The sequence below is a fragment of the Sceloporus undulatus genome, chromosome 1 (assembly GCF_019175285.1).
Source record: "Sceloporus undulatus isolate JIND9_A2432 ecotype Alabama chromosome 1, SceUnd_v1.1, whole genome shotgun sequence".
Taxonomy (NCBI): Eukaryota; Metazoa; Chordata; class Lepidosauria; order Squamata; family Phrynosomatidae; genus Sceloporus; species Sceloporus undulatus.
The window spans coordinates 250,011,314-250,032,370 of record NC_056522.1 but is presented as its reverse complement, the minus strand read 5'-3'; the positions used below and the strand labels follow the sequence as shown (position 1 = coordinate 250,032,370).

The window sequence follows — 21,057 nt, the reverse complement described above, 5'->3', positions numbered from 1 at the left end:
TCTAATTGGGACTAAAAACTGGACTTAGAACTACATGTCCTTATAGGCTGCTTGACGTGGTACAGTAGGTCACTATACCTGACACAATGCATCCATCTTTTAATGTGTATTCAGAACCTGTTGTGTACTCATTCTATTTGTGCTGCAATCCTGTTCAGAAGTCTAGCCTGTAGATTGGTGATTCTTGGATCAGGACTCGAGTAATGTACCAGCTCTAGATGGGGCTGCATTCTCACTGAAGGAGCAGGTGTGTAGCTTGGGAGTGCTCTTACCTCCATTTTTGTCACTGACCCAGGTGGACTCAGTGGCTCAGAGTACTTGGGGCCAGCTCAGACACTATGGCCTTTCCTGGAGAGAGATAACTACCTGTATATACTCGACTATAAGTCGACCTCATGTATAAGTCAAGGGCAGGTTTTGGGGCCAAAATTATGGATTTTTATATGAACCATGGATAAGTCGAGTGTAAAACATAGGGGCATGTAATGAAGGGTGTAAAGGATGAAGCAAAGGAAAACAATGCCAAAGTACTTACAAAATTCCCTGCAGGGATAACTATTTGTGCTCATACTAAAGGCTAAATGGATGAGAGAGTAGAAGGGGGGCAGTGCTTCCAGGGCAGATTAAACTCTTGCCTTTCACCATGGGATGGTTTTGTGTGTGTGTGTGTGTGTAATTTAAAGTACAATACTTACATTGATCTATGGATAAGTCAACTCAAGTTTTGTGGGTTGATTTTTTTAACCTAAATTTCTAGACTTATACATGAGTATATACAAGTAAACCACAGTAGTCCATACACTAATACTTTCCCAATTATGCTACTGCATTCTATGTGGCCCTGCACTTGACAATGAGTTGAAAACTGCAGCTGGTGCAGAATGCAGCAGTTAGACTGCTGACAGGAATGTCATACAAAACCTATATAATGCCAGTTTTAAAGAAACTGCACCAGCTGCCAATATGTTTTCAGTCTGAATTCAAGGTACTAATAATGACATTTAAAGCCCTAAATGGCTTGGGACCTCACCACCTCTCTATTTATGCTCCTGCCTGAGATTTAAGTTCTGCTGCGGGGGCCTCTTCTGTGTTCCATCAGACAGCTAAGTATGTTGTGTGAAGATATGGGAGAAGGTATTCTTGGCTGTGGCACCACAGGCTGTGGCAGAAATACTCTTCCTTTGGGGCTCAATTGGCACCAACATTGCTGTTATTTAAGCACCAAGTAAAAACATGGTTGTTTATGAAAGCTTTTGCCATTTTGTTTGTTTAGTTGGAGCATTTTTACTCTGCTCTTCAGCCAAAAGGCTGCCAAAGCAGGTTACAAATGTTTAATTTGATGAATAATTAATTGATTTTACAAATCTCTCCCTTGCAAATAGTTTCAATTCATTTTTAGTTATTTTAATCTGTTACTCTTTTAATCTCTTTTACAGTCTGTTTAATCTTTTAAACTGTGTTATAATTTGTTAATTGTTTAATAAGTTTTTTTGTCTTTTAAAAGTATTATACTTTATATTATTTTAAGTTGGTTAGATCCAGAACTTAGTTTATTCTGGCACCTGAGTCTCTGACAGAGAAGACTAAATGTCTCACAAAACTGCAGTTCCCAGAATTCCTTGGCATTGAACCAGGGCAGCTGAAGCAGTCTCAAACTGGATTACTTCTGCAGTGTGTTTTGGACCTTAGTCTTGTTAGGTTTATTGTACACTAATCTGGGATCTCTGGATAAAGCACAGGATATAAATATTTAAATAAATAAATAATCTAATAACAAGTAAGCTGATTGGCCAGCTATCCTCTCATAGCCAGACTAGAAAGTCTAGAAAACTTTGAAGGAGACAGAACAGTTGAGAGATCACCAAGGAAAACCAAAAGCAGTAAAGCAGATGGAACTTACCACCATGGCATTTGAAGTCTCAGTATGCCAAGCAAAAACAACGGCCTCATTTTCAGAGGCATTGTTGAGAAAGAAAAGGCGGCTGCATTTGCTGTAGACTGGGATGTTGCCAAGACAAATCCGGGGTTGAGATAAGTACACTGTCTGCAAAGAAAACAAATAGATGGTGATCCCCTAACCTAACAGATTGGGAGCTTTTTTCTTTCTCATACTCTGAATGGAATGAACTAACCCACAGTGGTACCTAGAATCAGTAGTGAATGGCAAGTCATTTATATACCACCATATGCATGAAACTTAATTTTAAAAAACAGTCGTACTGTATAATCAAATAAATCACTGTCCAGTTCAAGACCTAGCTCAAACATGAGCAGCCTGTCGAAAAATGCAGATGCTACTTCATTCCAGCATCTCTTTCCCATTGGGACACATTAACATGGAAGGATAAAATGAAAAGAGAATTGATGTACGTAGGTGAAATGGAATGTTTAACTGAATTACTGGAAGCCTCACATTGGTTTAGAATTCCAAACTTACATAAATCAGGCCATTTTGAAAAGAAGAGATGGTATTATCACTACATCCACAATAAATATATTTTCAAAAGAAAGCTGAAGCCTCACTGAAAGAAGAGACTTGTGAGCCTCAAAAAAGTGTTTCATAGGGCAAATATTTTGGGGTTTCTTCAAGTTGCATCTTGTAGATGGACTTTGCATGTTTCAGTTGCACCAAGATTTCAATAACTTGAATGCTCCCATATTGTGAGACCTCCAACCTGCACTCAAACTTTTTATAAGCAGCAATATTAGGGGCAGGCTGGATTGCTTACGAAGGCCTGAAACAGATGAGGGCAGCTTCCAGTCATTCCGGGGGCATGGTGTTTACACAACGCATGCCCCTGGAGTGCCCAGAAGCAGCCCAAATCCAACCCCAAAACAAGCAGATCTTTTCCGTTCCTCATTGGGGCCACATGTGCTTGCCACTCCTTCTTGCCCATTTTATTAGCAGATTAAAAGATTAGCCTTTTTAGTTTAGTCTCCCCTCACTGACATTATCCCCCCTCCCAAAAAAAAGACACTTCTCTCACTCCAATCCTACTTGTAATTTTAGTGAATTCCTAACAGGAATGTGTGGGGGGTTTTGTTTTTTAAATTTATTCTACTGTTTAATCTCTTTTTTACGGTTTGTGATTAATGTTTTTATGATGTGGGGGGGGAGGGTCAGGATACTGGATTGTTTCTTTTTAATTGTAATTTTATTTTTACAATGTTTTATCTTGCAATTGTTGTAATCTGCCTTGATTTCCTAGGGAAAAGACAGAATATAAATAAATTATATTATCATCATCATCATCATCATCATCATCATCTGATTTGCCCCTTCATCTCCATTTCAGGATTACACTCAGTGGAACTGCTGACCCTGGTATGATGACTGTACCATGCAATTTAGCTGATCCACATGGCTGTCCTTTACATATATTATAGCCTTGGCACAGATCCCAATGTTGCTGGTATTTGGAAGCAGGCATCACATCTTATCTGCAATGTCTGAAGCTATCTCCAGAATGCTAGCAAAGTATCCCTCCTTGTTGCCCTCTCTTATGATACTCGTACAGCAGTAATTTTCAACACTTACTAGACCAGGTACTGTTAATTTGGCAGAGCCTGGTGTTGTTGCAGGAGACACCATTTTATCAAACTGTGCTGTTTCTCCCATAACGTGTGGATCAAAACCTATTCCTTGGAAGTTAATAAGAGCAGAGTCACCTTCAAGAATGTGAATGGGCACTTCCACCTAGAAAGAAAGAGAAAACTGCAGTGGAAGGATTTTACTTCACTTTCTGGGTTCAGTTTTCACATGTATCAGAAACTGCTCTCTTTTGGAATGCAACAGCTATCATTTGAGCTCATAAATGGCTAAACCCCTCATCTACTATCTTTGTAAGCCAAGGTGTGTGAGAGAGCCTTCTAGCTCTTTTAATTCTTTTTTTAAGTGTCAAAAAGCAAGGATATTTCATACCAGTACTCTAGCATTTTCTGATACTGTATTCTCTTCTTATTCGAAATGGAGGCGCTTGTTCCTGAAGGCAAAAGCCTTACCGAGTACATTCTGGCTTCCAGTGGGGAAAATATCCATTCAGTGTGAGCTGTTAAACCTGGACCAATCTCTCCTTTTGGATTCAGGCAGACAAACACTGTATGGTGAAAATTCTCTTCCTGTACTTTCATCAGAGCATCCACCTGGATTTCATACACAACTGTTGTGGCGCCTCCATTGTACATTTCATAGATCTGCAAGAAGAGTTAGACCAGAGGTATTTACTTTACTGTATAAGAACTGAGCAACTCATATGAACCACAAATGTCTCTATTTGGCATGACTCCTTCTTGGTCATACTGTAGGTAGTCCCAATGTCTGCTGGAAAAGTTGTTTTTGAAGTAATCTTCATGTTATTCTCCAACAAAATTCAAAAGCTGTCAATCAACACTGGGACCTTGAGAGGGTAATTGTGATATTCCACACATATCCCAAAAATGGACAGCTGAATACTGTCTAACCCTGCAGGACACTGGCTCAAGCCATAACTGAGTTTTCCAATATAAAATCAAAGACATTTATAAAGAAGATTCAATAGGAGAGAAGTAGACAACCATCCCAGGCCCTGCCATTTACCCAGTGAAAATGCCACTCCAGTAGTCTTCCCCCACCTTGATTCATTTCTGGTCTCTGAAAACAAATGAATTACAAACAGCCTAGTGTGACACTTTAAAGGCTAATCAGTAAGTGTTAAGTCCACCCAACCCAGCCTTTCTCAAATAGTGGGGCGGGCCCCCCAGGGGGGGCGCGAGGCTCCGTAAAGGGGGGCGCGAGGCTCTGTTATGCAGAGGTGTACTTATAACAATTTTATAGACAAATGATACCATTTACAGTCGCGTGGGGGCACGAAATGTTTTCTTCTTCCTAGGGGAGGCATGACAGAAAATAATTGAGAAGCACTGACCCAACCCAAGAACCAGCTCTTCCCTGCAAGTGTCCCCATGCCAGAAGTAGCTTTATAAGGCAAATGAGGCTAAACAAATTATTAGCCTTATAATCTGCAGTAAACCCCCCCCCCACACACACACACACACCTCCCTTCCACAGCACGATGCTTCTCAAGTGGCAAATCATCCTAGATTTCAATAGCTTTTTAGGGATCTCCTTCACATATAATCATACCTGCCCTTTAGGTTTCTCTTTCTCTTTCCAACTTTCTGTGGTATGTAGAGGGTGGGTAGAAGAAGCCTCACCTGTTTGGGAGGGTCATAAGTGCCAATAGCAATGGGTGTGAATATATGTGTGGTTGAAGTGAAGTGAATATAGCGGCGTTCCGGGTTCAGTGTCACACCAATGAAATTCAGCTGCAGGTGCAAAATTTTAAAAAGATGAGAGGGGAAAGGATAGGCTGTTACTACACATATCAGAACCACCCAGCTTACAAGCAAACAAGTATTTGCATAAGTCCTACAGGCAACATTGAGAGAAATGTAACAGCATGAAATGAAGTACTGTGATTTATGTATTCCTGTTCTTGAAAAAAGTTAATGGCATATAACCTTCAGGAAATAGCTGATCAACATCCTCAAGGAGTTTTCTTATTAATCTTCATGCAGAAAAGGTTTCTGAAACACTTCCTTAAGAATTTCTGGCCACCTGGATAGCCAGGATGCATGCTCTCTACCAGCCAGGACTCTTGAACTTAGATCCCCCTCCCCACTGGGCAGCCATCAAGACTTGTGCCAAATGGGCTGAGCCAAGGGAGCCCATCCAAAGGCTTTATACAAAGGCACAGCTAAGCCTGTGTTTTCACAGCCTGTTCAACAAGCTGGATTTTTAGCTGACAACAGTCCCCAAAGGGAGGGGAAGAATAAAAATAAAAGGCTGATGGGAACGCAGTACTTTCACAGGAAATCTTGAGAGGGCATTGGGCACCTAGCAGAAGTTCAGTGGGGCATAAGAAAGGTGCCTACTGAAGCATAAGGGTAATCTGACTAGCTGACAAGTTAGGAAAGAGAGGGGGGGAACAGGGAAGACAGTGGAGATGTATATTTGAGAGCAAGCAAATGGAGAAAACCCTAATGATGTAAACAGAGGCCTAGACTACTGGCAATTGGTATTATGAGCAAGCAATGCCTGTGGAAGTTGTCAGAGCTAACTCTGAGTAATTTCACTTCACCTTTACTACCAATGCCCTGCTGCTCCAGTTTCAGGTTCCTATTGAATTTTCACAGACCCTCTCCCCTGTGCTCACTACAGTTTTAGAACCATCTCAGTTCCTAGCACTATCAGTCCAGAAACACTGTAGAGTTATTCTATCTGCTTCACCTGAGCATATTTTTCTAGTATTGAAAAAAAATGGAAGAAACTGTGGAAAATATGGAGGATTACAAAATGAAGATACTCTCTAGACTACCTATGAAATCATAATCAAGGTAATATAATTGAAGAATAAAAACCTCATTTGGTCCTACAGTCAGTCTCCTACCTCTATAAACAGTGATGTATTACTTCAGTTGTGAAGCATGCAATAAATATTTCACACAATCACCACCATTTGATGCTTTACAACTGTGTTCTAAATATGTCAAAGTGAAAACTACAATTAGTATCTCTGATAATATAGTTTTAAAATACAAATAAAAATTAAGATGAGATCAGTAATCATGTACATAAATCTCCATGGAAACCCTGGCTAATTGAGTGATGATGTGAGCTGCAGTCCAAAAAGCTTACAGAAAATAAAATGTGCTGCTTTTCAAGGTAGCACAACACTCTTGTTTTTGTTGAGACACACTTAACACAGCTCCCTGACTGGTCAATATTTGTGTAGGACTGAATCACAGTTATACAGCACTCAAGGAAGGCATTCTTTATATTATTACTGGCATTAATTTTGTTAATTCATGTACCGCAGATTGTTACACATAATAAACATCTCAAGAGCATCCTCCTTATCTTTTTTCTGCAGTGCCATCATCTAGTCACCTTTTGTTCTGTTTCCATCTTCATTTTTTTGTTGGATTCCAATTCTATTCATATTTATCTGGGAGCAGCTTCCCACTGCACGCAGTGGACTATACTTCTGTTTTATATACAGAGGACTGTACATAACATATTTCTCTTTCATTCAAATACAGTACCTCCCCAATGAAAATTAACCTCCACACAAGTATCTGGCATTTTTGAATATCACATATAGAGAGAAGAACCTAAGAGTCATTAATTTTCCACTAATATGGTGGTGTTAGGTATTTAGTGCCAGCAGATGGGTCAAGCTAAGCAAAGAGGATTCATAACCAGGAAAAAATTGGGAGAGAACAACCTGAAATTCAGAAGTTAGATGTAACAAATTATAAATGCTATAGTTACCTATGACTTACTTTCCTTGGTAATGAAATTATAACAAGTTACATTTCAAAAGTAACGTAACAAGTGGGGGTAAAGTTACTTTATTAAACAAAGAGTAATTTGTAAAGTTAGCTAAAAACTCTGGATTATCTAAAATGATATAGACTATGGCTTCAATAACTGTTCAGGAATAACAAACAGTGAGATAGTCTAGATGGTCTTGTCTTAATTTGATTGCCACTTATCCTGTAGTGAGGAATTTAGTACAGAATAAAAACATAAGTGGATGTGGAGCTATAGATCTTGAATACATTATGGAGGGGGTCATATGCAAAGCTTCTCACTAAGAGAAAGCCATTTCAATAGTACATTGCCTACTCTTGCTATACTAGCAACAGTTTGCTGCTAAATTCAGGGAAAACGTCCCATAAAATGAGAAGGGGCTGGACTACAAGTTCTGGATTACTTATATGCCTGTTTCAGTGGAGACAGTTCCTGAACTTCTGTATTCAAAATCATACCAGAATTTCTCGACCATGAGAAACCTTCAGCAGGACTGGAAGCCGATCGGTGCCAATGAAATCATGTCTAGCAAGGGGAAAACAAATACGAGTATCAGAAACACACATAGATGAAATCATTCCAAACTTTGAGCTGGAGCAGCCTATCACAAACAGCAGATTAGGGACAACTGATTTCCCTGCTGAAGAGCTGCACTGTTGCATAAAGAGCATAAAGGACAGTCATGTCTGGATGGGAAAGAACAGTGCAAAACCCATTTAGAACTACTATCAAATCAGTGCCATTCTCCAAACACAGGACATGCAAAACAGGCTTAGGGATTCCAGTTATATGGAACCCAGAATATGCCAGGGTTGGGGTGAGGAGCACTGGATCTGTCTGAGTTTCATACCCACAGAATGAATATAACAGTGCCCCAGCACAGTAGACACTATACACATTGGATCCTGTGCTGGTGAATCTGAGTTAGCACAGAAACTGAGTTTGAAATTTCAGTTTAAGATCACTTTCCATACAGGTAAGGGGAAAAAACTGAGTTTGTGGCTACCTGTGGGTTAAGTTTATGGTTTGCTCTTCGCCTGGAAGAAGCTTTCCTGCCTTGGGAAAGACAGTAAAAAGCTGGTTATCTTGGATCCTCATCTGGTGCAGCTCATTGGGGTCAAATTCAGCACTTTCTGCCCAATATTCCATATCAATTGTCTGGTCAGCAGGAAACAAAAAGGCCCTAGAAGGCAAGCAGTGCAAAAGCAAGGGAGACAAACTATTATGCCTTACAATTAGAAAGCAAAATGAATAAAGAAGTGATAGTCAGCAGAGCTACATGCCTTCTAGTCCTACTGACCATCATGAACATGGCTTTATGTACTTGGAGTCTTAAAAAAACTGCAGCTACAAAAAGCTGGACTGTGCATCCTAAATAAATTATACAAACAGTATATGATTTCTCGTTTAGCATAATTCTGCAGTGTTTACTACTTTCCCTAAATTGTTCAGGGTTTGCTAGCTGAGGGGAGAGGCAAGGAACCATAAAGGCTACTGATGCATCACTTTGGAGCAGATATCTTCTTTAGCCTTATCTTTCACTTCTGGGAATTCAACAGACTTGGAGCATACTTTCAAGCACCATTGCAGGGAGAGGTGAGAAATATAAATTTTAAAAAAAACACTATTATTATATGGGCCAGAAATGTGATTTCTATAAAATGAGATGGGGATGAATTATCATACATGCTCAGTGGCACTTTGTATGCTTTTATTTTGCTCCTGAAGAAATGTGGCATACATGTATCCTCCTTACTGTAATCTAGACACATACTCTTGCCATTACAAGACTGTGCCTCCACAGATGTATAGTTGAGCTAATATCCCTTAATACTGCCAACTTTCTACCTCCAGCTAATGGAAGAAGACAATTCAGGTCCTATCAGTATTCTGTCTCTGAGTCTAGCTAGATTCAAATGGATGAAGAAGTTACCACAAAGAACCATAGACTATAGGCCATCTAATCCCAAATACAGAGCTGAAGCTTCCATGATAGATGTCTGTCAAGTATCTGCTTGAAGACCTTTAGAGAGGGAATGCCATTTAACTTGATAACTGGTTCTCAGAACTCACTGCTATCACCATTAAGAAATTTCTCATAATGTATAAAGCCATTCTCTGATTACCATATACAGATTTAGTCATGAGTAGAGAAAGTGAAGGAGTCACATGGAATATTACTGTCTGGCTACTACTAATCCAAACAGGCTTAATTTAGCTGCATAAATCTTTATCTGAAAACATGAGGAATCAAATTCTCCAGAAGCCATATCTACACTGTGAGGATACTTGCCTGTCCTGAATATCCAAGGCACAATATGAACACTACACCACTTCCTGCTATGACGCTCCTGTTAGTAATACGTTTCTCATTACCTGCTCTCAGAAAAACAATATAAAATCTATGTAACTATTAGAGCTATTTCCCATCTAGAAGGAGTGAGGGACTAACTCACCAGTTCACAGGTATCATCCCATTGTTCTGGAGCATCAGCACAACCACAGAGGGCATGCATCCAATAGGAGCTGCACCAAAGTTGAAATCCAGCATGACAGGAGTATAGACTGAGGGAATCCGCTCTATGCTGCATGTTGAAGAGAAATTAGGAGTGAATAAAATGCTTGAGAAATGCTGCCTGGCAAGGTTGCAAATTCCAGAAACCATCTTTCCCAATGCATTGTTTGTCAGAAAAGGGAAAGAAGTTGTCATTTTAGATTATGAAGAAATTTAGGGCCTGACAGAAGACCAAAGATCCTTACCTGTGCCTTGTGGGTACTCTAAAAGTGAGCTCCTGAGGTGTTGGCTCTCGCTCCAGATACTGGTTCAGAGTCTCCAAAGAGAAAAGTCTCCAGAGGTGCAGCTTGCTGATGCCACGGGCACTACCTGTGCCACAGGCATCAGTGATACAGATAGATGGATAGATGCCTGTTGCTGTTACACAGCAAACTGACTGCTTTTCCCCAAGGGGTGTTGTGGCTTGCATGGAGATACAAAAAGGAAGCAAACATTCAAACAGATAAATACATTAACAGATCAAGGCAACAGACTTAACAGTTAAGAATTCATGAATAAAATCTGAGACATCTCCAGACAGTAACGGGTAGTGCAATAAGTGTCTTTTACCACTTGTTTACTGTCCATACCTCTTCACGTAAAGCAATATTTCAGAGGCAGGAACATTGCAATTTCCTAACTCTTAAGTAACAGTATGCTTATTCTTGGGGGAAATGTTCCTGGGAGAGACTACAGCTCATTAGGAGAGCACATGCCTGAGAAATGCAGCCTTTAAATGGAGATGCTTAGGATTTGTGAGGCAAAGACATAGGACAGGGCCATACACTAATCAAGATGGCAAACCAATAGGGCTGGGGTTTTTTTCCACTGAAGGAAATCAGTACCTTTGTCTGTAATCTCCATGACACCAGCTAATTCTGCATGCCAACCCCACGGCACCAGCCACTTTCCATTTTGGGTGAATAGCAGCAAGGCTATTTCCCTCTCCAGCCAGTTTATTGTTTGTGGACAGTTTATCACACTATCAAATCAACTAGAGATTGCTAAAATTGTTGTTTTATTACTTACATAAGAAATTAGTCCACCAATGAAAAAATGTGGCTGAAAAACACTTTATGTCCTAAGTGTTGGGGAAATGAGGACACAGTCTATAAAAGCTTACACATCTTTCACTCAGTTTGTTTCAAAGGTGCTGAAAGATTAGTTTGCACTTTGTTTACTTGTAAAGGAAAGGAAAACCATGAACTCTAGCATTAGAAATTCACAATTGTCTAGAAGAAAGTAGGACATTGTGAGCATCAAAGTGTTGGCAATAAGTAAGCTTCCTTCCTGATTCACAATCCCACAAAGAACCTTAAGATGCACACATTGTGGCCAGGTTCAATGTACAGTGAAGCAAAAGCAAGTATTTTGCTTGATGTGGGATCTCCCCCCCTTCCTCACTCCATACAAGTTATCCTGTGACAGCTGTTACCTTTGGGAGTAGAAATGGCATAACTGACTATCCAGGAGTAGTGCAGTGGACGGGTTGGTTTAAGAGTTGCTTGCAAAAAGATCTTTCCCCGAGCAGCAACTGTCCCTTTGTAATGGTCAAGAGTGATTGCTATAGAAGAGAGGCAGAAGAGGTAGGCTTAATATGGAAGGAAGACCTCAGGCAACTGCAAAGCACAATGACATTTGTACTTCCATTATATACCTAAGGGGTCACTGGCAACTTCTTCAGGATCACATGGTCCCGTGACCATCTGCTCCACGCTGAGAATATACTGTAAGGAGCAGGCCCCATTATTAAATAATGTCACTTCACAAGACTGTGTGCTGCCAACCAGGATGCTGCCAACATCCACCTGTTCATCTTGTGCCTGCAGCCCAAATACAACAGAGAACAGTCAGGTCCATTAAGCAATGCAGATTAGGGGTAAACCATTGAAATACTGTTATTAAAGATACTGAGGGAAGACAGGAGCATGATATGGAGAAGCAAGCAATCTCAGTCAGGTTATTATGCAACCCAGCATAGCCCACAGGTGGAGGCTTTGTACCACCACTAGTTGGGAGGATACATATCGACTAGTTCAGGCCTTCACAGATGTCAGGCTCATCAGAGTATGTTTAAAAACGAGTAGTTCTATGACAGAGTTTCTGCTCTCTTCTAACATGGTCAATTCATCTTCCGCCATGGATGGCATCCCTTACTGTTAAAGTCCCGAATGATCCTTCCCCGATCACCCGCAGGACATAGCGGATGCTCTGTGTAGTCTTGTCATCCAGTAGCTCTTGCTCTCTCCACACTGTCACCCAACTCCGCAAAAGATATTTGGTCTGTTCACTAGGAGTGAAGGTCCAGGTTTGAGCCTGAAATCACATATAGAAGAATATGGGGGAATGAAGCAGCAACTTCAGGCAGCAGATTCTGATTATTAGGAAGGCAAGGAGAGATATAGACATATCATTCGCTGCTTGGTCTAAGGCAGATAGAATGTATTGGACCAGTTCTGGAAACTGGAATCACTTATTATTAACCTTGGCTCAAAAAAGGCACTGTTTTTCCTTGCAATTATCCTACTCACCAAAGCTTCATTGGGCAATATCATCCCTTCAGCAGGCTGGACAGACAGGAGCTTTTTGTCCAACTGCTGAATTTTCCATCTGAAGAGCATGGGTAAGCGGGTACAGTTCTTGATGGTGAAGGTGCGTGAGGAAAAGGTGCCCACACAGGTGGGTCTGAAGTACAGGTTGCCATCACTTTCTAAGAGGAGGACCAAGGGCTCAGCCCTACTCTTAAGGTGGATCTCCTGAGGAAGAAACATCAGCAGGGTTCTTCAGCCAAAGTTGTCAACCACAGTGCTTTAAATAAATAAAATAAAATAAATAAAATTTTTATTTATATACCGCTTTTCTAAAAAATCAAAGCGGTTAACAACAGGTGCAATTCACAACAATAAAGCAACATCAAACATTAAAAACATCTACATCATCTCATAAGCAACAATAACATCAATAGCAATAAAAACCAAAATACATGACAGCTCAACAATGCTGTCTGGAGGAGAAGGGGAGCATCACAGGAGTCAGGTGTCAGGGTATGCCTGCTCGAAAAGGTGTGTTTTCAACCCCTTCTTGAAGCGGTCTAAGGAGGTGGCCGAGCGGAGCTCATCGGGAAGCGAGTTCCAGAGTTTTGGGGCCGAGCTGGAGAAGGCCCTCTGGGTGGTGGTAGCCAATCTGACCTCTGGAACCTTCAATAAATGCTTCCCGGCAGATCTGAGTGTGCGGGGCGGATTGTATGGGGAGAGGCGGTCCTCTAAGTACCTTGGGCCCAAGCCATTTAGGTCTTTATAGGTGATAATCAACACCTTGTATTGCGCCCGGAAGCGAATAGGCAGCCAATGAAGGTCTTTAAGGACCGGTGTTATGTGACTGGCCCTGGATGAGCCAGTGACCAGTCTTGCTGCCATATTCTGCACCAATTGCAGCTTCCAGGTATGGTACAAGGGTTGCCCCATGTAGAGCGCATTGCAGAAATCCAAACGAGAGGTTACCAGAGCATGTACTATTGTTTCAAGGTCCCCCCGGTCCAGGTAAGGACGCAGCTGGTGTATCAGCCGAAGCTGATAACAGGTGCTCCTGACCGTTGCATCCACCTGAGATGTTAGGTGGAGCGACGAGTCAAGGAGCACCCCCAGACTGCGTACTGAGTCCTTCACAGGAAGCGTGATCCCGTTCAGGAAAGGTGGAAACACCGCCATCCCTGGGCCAGGAGAACCTATCATGAGTACTTCCGTTTTCTATGGATTCAGGCTTTCACAGGGAAGTTGAGCTGGGTCCTAAGCTGGCATGGATAAGCCTGGAAAGAACTGGGATAATATAAGGAGGTGGTACAAGGGCAATGTTGCCAAAATAAATGTTTAATTTGTGAAGTTCTAGAAATGTCATTTAACAAGCATAATGTTTTCAAGTGCAGTGCAAATTAAAAGTGTCCTCCTCACTTTGTCTGGCCTACAGAGGGCTTGGGATGTGGGAATCAGGTATCATATCCCATTTTACTTCCCTATCCCTGACTAAAACATTAAACAGCATTAAATTAAAACATTATTTAAAAATCTTATATTGGTGTAGACATGATGCAGGGTATGGTTGTGTGGTGGAAATAAAAGAGAATCTACTTCTCCTTATCCCTACCTTGGTGAATGAGGAGCAGAAATTGAGATGTAAAGACAACATGTGGTGCTGTGTGGATGTGTCCACTGGGCATGTTGAGAGAAGAAAGATCTGATGGGTTCCAGGTGCAACAGATCCACAGCTGGGCTTGACCAAGACAGCGGGGCACTTTTCCCGGTCCATGTGGAAGTTTATTGCTGTGCTGCCCACATTGCAAAATAGCATGCTGCGGTATGTTGTAGTGCTCCGGCACACTGGAGGGAAGGCCTAGGACACAGCAACAGGTTTTGCTTTACAGAAATAACCCACTTGCATTTGCCTTTTTCTCAGCCTCTGTTTCCTGAAGATGTGTGTGGTGAGGGCTGTAGCATCATCCGAGAAAAGCAATGAAGAGAACATAAAATGCCTAATACTTAGCTCGCCTTGCAAGATCAACTCCATAAAGTGAACAACCTAACCTTACTTTCCCTTTTATTATATGACAGGGGAGAGCCACAAAATGTAAATTCCAAGCGGGTACTTTCATTCATGGATTACAACCCTAAGGACTTTTGTATGCTACACCCACACAGAAATTAACATGGACAGAGGGAGGAATTAAGTAAAGCTATGTACAGATGCACTAGCAAAGAGCAGTGTGTGTATGTTATTCTGTGGTAGCATAAGTTTCTCAACATTTTGTGAAAAGACATCCATGCAGTCTACAGATCAAACTCGGATTGGTGCTTCCTCTTCATCCCTCCTACTTCCCATGTTACAGGCATCTGGTCCGCTTTGTATTTTTAATGTTCCATCTCCAAACAGCCAGCATGTTTATGAGGTCAGAATTTTTCCCACTGCTTTCTCTCTTTTTTAAGGGGTAATTAATTGCTTTTTAAAATATTGTTCCAAAAACTGCAAGAGGATGGTGTCTTCATGAGTGACACAAAAGCACATTATTCATCAGGACAGTGCACAGTCCCTATGGCTACATATTGTAAGTACAGGATTCCTCCGAGATCAAACCAAAATATGGTCAGATTGCAACAGATGCATGTCTTTCACAGAATGAAAGCAGGAACCATTTTGTTCAAATATGCAGACCTGTACAAGTATAAATGTGCAAATGTGGAAGGGGAGAATTCTTCATTGTTACAGTAGAAAAAGTGGCTTCTGATCCCTCATGTGTATAATACAAATGATTATAAATTGTCATCATCATTAAAATCATCATTATTTATTTATATAGCACCATCATTGTCCATGACGCTTTAAAAGTAAAAGAACAACAAAACAGTTCCCTGCCCTTAACCTTACAATCTAATTGCAACATGTACGTGTTATATGCCTTCAAATCTTTTCCAGATTATGGTGACCCTAAAGTAACCCTATCATGGAATTTTCTTGGTGGGATTTGTTCAGAGGAGGTTTGCCATTGCCTTCCCCTGAGGCTGAGAAAGTGTGACTTGCCCAAGGGGTTTCATGGCTGAACTGGAATCAACCCCCAGTCTCCAGAATTGTAGTCAAGCGCTCAAACCACTATGCCACACTGGCTCTCAACTAAGACATGACATGACACAAAAGGAAATGGGGCTGGTAGTGTGGGAGATATTCAAGTCCAGCAGACACTGCCTCTTCTCTCCTTCTGAGGCCAGAAGTCGGGATGGAAGGGAGGGGCCTTCATCTGGGCCTAGGCATGATAGAGCTGTGCCAGCCTTTTCTCTCCTTCCTAGGACACCATAGTAGCATCTGCTTATGAGCCTAGGTATGAGTGGACTAAAACTGGCATACTATACTCCCAGAATAAAAACAAGACAATTCATTTTCAATACCATGGAAATGGCAAATAGTATCTATTGGAGATGGTCCTCTGCTGACCTCTGTTGGCATTGAGCTGGTTAAGTCTCCACTCAAGAATACTTGCGTGGAAGCCCTGATTGGCAACTGCCAAAGAAGAAAAGGATTTTCCTGTCAAGTAACAGAAGATGGAAATGAGCAAGAAACAAATTTCAATCCTTTTATCATGGGGAGGTATGCAATGCAAGCCTCCAAGCAGATTTGGAGGTGTGCAATAAGAGAAATGGCCCAGTGGACAAAGTATTGACTTTCAGTTCTGCACGCTCAAGATTCTTAACTGTGCCCCAGTCGTGCCACTGGATATAAGTGACTAAGCATGACTTCTCAAAATTAGTTCCCTTTTGATAAAAAGAGGAACAACAAATGCTCACCTCTCAGGTCTGTGAGGAAAATAAATGAAGTGGATATAGTTCTTGGCACATAGAAACAAGTGAAAGTTTAAAAGGAATCCCTTCCAATCTGCAAACAATTTGTTGTGGAGAATAAACATCCCCTCAGAGGGACAAAGGCTATCCATCTAACCTCATGGCAATCCATGGTGTACCGTGGGATAAAGTGTTGCCGCCCAGGCTGAAAAGTGTGTCCACACAAACGGATGGTTAAGCTCCACGATGGGCACATGGTGACAGACTCTTCAATGTTACTGTAGTGTCTCAGTACCTGGCAATGACAGAAAAGAGATAGGACTGCTCTGACAAGAGGCATGCCAACAACAGGGCTTTATGGGGGGGGAGGATTGTGGGTTTTTCGGGCTATATACTATGTGACCTTGTGTAGGGAGGAGTCAGCCATAGATGCTGGCAAAATGTCAGGAATAAACTCTTCTAGAACATGGCCACATAGCCCGAAAAACCCACAAAAAAGTATGGATGCAGCCATGAAAGCCTTCAACTTCACAGCAGGGCTTTATCTTTGGACTGCTTTAATGCCATATCATAGGTTTGCCAAGCAAGTTTTTTTCCCCAGCAGAAAGGGAACAATCTGCCCTTAAACAGAAATCTTATGTCTGAACATTATCTTTATTTTTTACTAATTACCCTCTTGCCCACTTATTACTGGGTAGGCAGGTATTTACCATCAGTTCCCATACCTGTCAAACCAAGTAAGCCAAAGGATGCTGAGCGAGCAAACTTCTTCTGGTCATCTTCATGACCAGGGGAATTTATTACCAATGCAGGTTTACTCACACAGGTTTATGCCTGTGCCATAAACATCATTGACATTGTTTACTACCTACCTTGTAGAAGGCAAAGCCTTCTAGTTCAGATGCATACAGAGAATTAAGCTGAGGAGGTTGGAAGGTGACGCGGAAATCCATTGTCTTCAGAGGTGGGATGTCACAACTCTCTGGGATCACCTGGAAAGGACTGTCTGTCTTCTTTGTCCATATCACAGTTATTTTGCCCTTTGTATGATTGGTCACACACAGAGGAAGTGGCTCAACCTCTCTAAGTTTTGCACAACAGCCAAAATCAAATTCCTTGATGCTAAGGCTGACATGGGGAGGAAACATGGTGAAGTCACTGCTTACACCATCATGGAAATATTCAACCATGGGCTCAATGTTAGGGTATTCCTCTGGGGACTTGTCTTCCAGAATCTATAAAGACAAAAAGAAAAAGAGATATTCCGGCTAAAGAGAATACAAGTAACTAGATGTTCAAAACTGATGGGTGCTAATGTTATCTTCAGATTTTTCTGTTGATATCATATCACTAGAGATGGGGAACAAATGATAAAATGTCATCATCCATAGGGTAGGCAAAATCCCAGAAACATTCCAGTTCTAAATAGCCAATAATTATGATGGAGGCCCAGAAAGATAGGGGTTTTTTTATTTTCTTTTATAAAATTTATTTTAAAATTACAAAATACATAACAACAACATTTGAGTCATCAATACAACTGCCAGAAATTATGATATCAAAAACTACAAAATTAAGGTTGGAAATGTGATTACAAGGTTAAACCTGAAATTACAAGTTTAAACCTAAAGAAAGATAGGGTTAAAGCCTCCTAAAATTTAGCAGCTTTGAATTTGCGATAGGCACCCTCTACTCATAATACCTCCCTCCCGTATCATATCCTTACAATTGTGGTTATTTACAAGTATATTTGACCCTTATCTTATAACAGTCATGTATTTACCTCTGGTGGGAGTGTAAGAGCTCCATTTTCATCCACCAAAAGCTTGCCTTCCTTCAGCATGGTGCCCAAGATGTCTGGTGAGAAAAAAGTCAGTCCTCTGGCCATGTGTGTCCTGTACCTGGTAAGGTGTTTCAGTGTCAGAATAACTGGGCTCGTTGTTTCTGTATGACAGGTCCCAATCAAATCTAGGAATAATGGGTCCTGAAGGGAACCAAAACATAAGAATGGCCATCTTCACGTGCACTCTTTTCACTATCAACAGCTCTACAAATTACCCTTTTATTGGGGGCCTTTTAAACACTGCCTGCAAGTGTAACATTAGGTAGACTGAAGCAACCATTTCAGGAGAAAATGATGGAAAACAGTAGTGGAAGACTGCTAGCCATTCCTGCTATCACCACCACCACCACCACCACCTTTCCACTCTGTTGGAAGATAAAAATGCCTATCCTGCACCCTCCACACTAGTCTGCTGTCTTCATGTGCAATAGAGAATAATGTTCCATCACTAGTATGAAGTAAAATTCAGCTGCCAGTTGAGTTCATTTTTGTATGAAGAACTGAGAGTGCACCTCGACCTTGTCTTGTATCTCAGGCAGCAAAACATCTTGAGCCAACTCTCCATGAAATTGCCCCCAATTAACCTATTGATTCCATGAAAAATCCTTACACACAGCCAGAAGTAGTGCATTATATGCATTTATATTATTATGATTTGTATCTCAGTTTCTTAGAGAAAGACTGAAACAATCATTCTGGTCTACTTAACAAAATAACTCATAAAACATAATGTGTTGCCCTTGTCCAAGTTTGCTGGGATGTAAAGCAATGTTTTCCATATTAATGTCTACATTGGCACTTTGCTATGCTGGTTGTGCTTATCTATAAATAATTTTCATTGCTGTATTAGGAACTGGTATTATTATTCACTGGATTTCTGTGCTTATTATGTTAACTGCTTTCTTCCTTGATAGCAGTTAATGCAGTAAGAAAAATAGAGATTACCTGAGAAACTCACTGCTGTCTTCCTATAAAGAGGAATTTAAGCTTTGCACTGTGTAGACAGGTTTGGATGCTCAAGGAGTGTGTAGGCGGGTTGGTATTCTTAAATGGAGAACCAATTTATTTTAATTTTTGCTTGCCTTTTATTGCCTGCCTTGTTCAGTGGGCTCAGAGCCTAATTTGACTGTGTGAAAATCCTTCCTCCCATACTATCCCAAGCCTAAATTCAGACTACATGTCTTCACCATAATCACTCCTGCCCCCAACTTCCTTGCACAATTTTGAAATTTTTCAACCTGAGGAAGAAATCTGTGGTTTTCAAAGCTTGTACAAAGATTTTTGGCCTTTTTTGCTGGCCTAATGAAAGTATCCCCTTAATGCTGTTTTCAGATTTGTATTACAGTCAACACAACTGTCCTTGCATTTCTTTTATACTCTACTGATTCTGTGTTTGAAAATGTTCTTGCTATAAAACCACCTTGAGCCTTTTTTTATGTAGGTGGAGTCCAAGTTTTAAAAATAATAAACCAGTTTTATTTAAGGCACTGAATGCTCTTCTCCAGCACATTCAGCTCCCATATTACAATCAGCCTAGATTGGACTGGTCTCACAGACTATAGTGATCATTGCAAATTTAGCAGTTATGTACATTAGGACCATCTTTCTTCTGTTCTGAGTACAGGGTGCCCTAGGTAAATGAGAGAAGACTTTCCTGAGGGCCCTTCTTGCGCTATTGGCTTTGTTCTCCCATATAAATACATAAAATTGTCTTAGGGAGATACCTTTCTCTTCCTTACAACTCAGCATAGATAAGGAATTTAAAATCAAACACGTGTCTAGTAAGAGGGACAACAGCTACTGAAAAGTAAGAACACTCTTTTAGTCTGAGCACCCTAACTCAGTTTCAGCATTTTCAGGACTCTAATCCAGCAATGACTGAGGGCAAAGGCAAAGATTTGGGACCAAAACATCCAGCGATGTGTAGGTATTTTGTAGCTTAAAACTCTTACTTCTAGTTTTTAAACCTCAGAAGATGAATGTCAACTTTGAGAATGGGGGAAAGTACAAAAGCTGGGAAACCACTAAATAGTGGTATCATGTGACAGGAGGACTGGGACCCCAGGATCTGAGGTTTCCAAAACCTGAACTACTAGAAATGGTGGGCAAGGGATGAAACCCGATAGTGTGGGGAGACTCAACACTACCTGCAGACATGGAGCAAAAACAGATGTCCCAGTAAAGCTGGCTTCTTGCTGGCTTGGGGGCATGGTGTTCAGACGACACTTGCCCCAGAGCTGGTGAAAAGCTGGCTCTAGAGGCAAAGGGGCAGCTTTTTTCCACCCCAAATAGGAGCAGACTTTTTCCACTCCTATTTGGGATGGAAGCTGGCCGGATTGGGGCCGCAGTGTGCAATTGCCACAGCCCCAATCTGGCTCTCACCACCTCTTCAGGGTCATCTGCTTTGTCCATTACAGAGTTTGGAGATGAAGTAGCCCAAATCAAAACTAGTGCTTCTAGTCAAGTTTAAGAAATACTCTCCAGAATATTAAAAAAAAGATACTGAATTGAGAATAATGCCACATAAACAGAGTTGCCTGAGGAAGTTCCACAACTAGTCAAAGGATCCTACTATCTCAGTGGAACGTACTCAAGCATTTGACTTCAGGGCACAACCAAGAGGGCTATTTCAAAAGAAGATGCATTCTCCTCTTACCTGATGATGGATAAGGCAAGCCACTCGCCGGTGGCAAATTATTGGGTGGGTAGGCTGGAATGTCACCTTCAGTGTGATAGTGGACATTCCATCCAAGATCCCACAAGGAGAGTCAATGGAAAAGACACTCTGTTTGCAGTCAATGTCAAATTGATAGTAGGCAGGGACATCAGAGCTGTTGGTCATCTCTAAGGGCTGTATTAAGTATTCCCCAAGATTAATGCAGCTGAAGTAGACAAAGGGATGCTGAAAAAAAACTTCAGGACCTAGAATGACAAATAGAGCCAATTTTCATTCTGTGGCTGCTGTTGACATTGTGAAGGGGCTCTT

General features: G+C 41.2%; 1 protein-coding gene across 3 annotated transcripts in view; it reads right to left on the bottom strand.

Annotated features, from left to right (window-relative positions):
- Positions 1–21,057, bottom strand: part of CFAP65 (cilia and flagella associated protein 65) — a 56,121-nt gene that overhangs the window by 19,469 nt on the left and 15,595 nt on the right. For 2 of the 3 annotated variants that reach the window (XM_042445881.1, XM_042445882.1), the window contains exons 9-25: positions 20,728–20,993; positions 18,012–18,212; positions 17,101–17,463; positions 16,386–16,523; positions 14,049–14,294; positions 12,440–12,664; positions 12,066–12,224; positions 11,566–11,731; positions 11,344–11,472; positions 10,115–10,331; positions 9,811–9,939; positions 8,361–8,537; positions 7,813–7,879; positions 5,194–5,304; positions 4,003–4,194; positions 3,539–3,697; positions 1,901–2,044 (exon numbers count right to left, since the gene is read on the bottom strand). In XM_042445881.1, coding sequence (XP_042301815.1) covers positions 1,901–2,044; positions 3,539–3,697; positions 4,003–4,194; positions 5,194–5,304; positions 7,813–7,879; positions 8,361–8,537; positions 9,811–9,939; positions 10,115–10,331; positions 11,344–11,472; positions 11,566–11,731; positions 12,066–12,224; positions 12,440–12,664; positions 14,049–14,294; positions 16,386–16,523; positions 17,101–17,463; positions 18,012–18,212; positions 20,728–20,993 — 3,089 coding nt within the window. The remainder of the gene's footprint in view (positions 1–1,900; positions 2,045–3,538; positions 3,698–4,002; positions 4,195–5,193; positions 5,305–7,812; positions 7,880–8,360; positions 8,538–9,810; positions 9,940–10,114; positions 10,332–11,343; positions 11,473–11,565; positions 11,732–12,065; positions 12,225–12,439; positions 12,665–14,048; positions 14,295–16,385; positions 16,524–17,100; positions 17,464–18,011; positions 18,213–20,727; positions 20,994–21,057) is intronic. The other variant, XM_042445883.1, reaches the window with a different exon arrangement.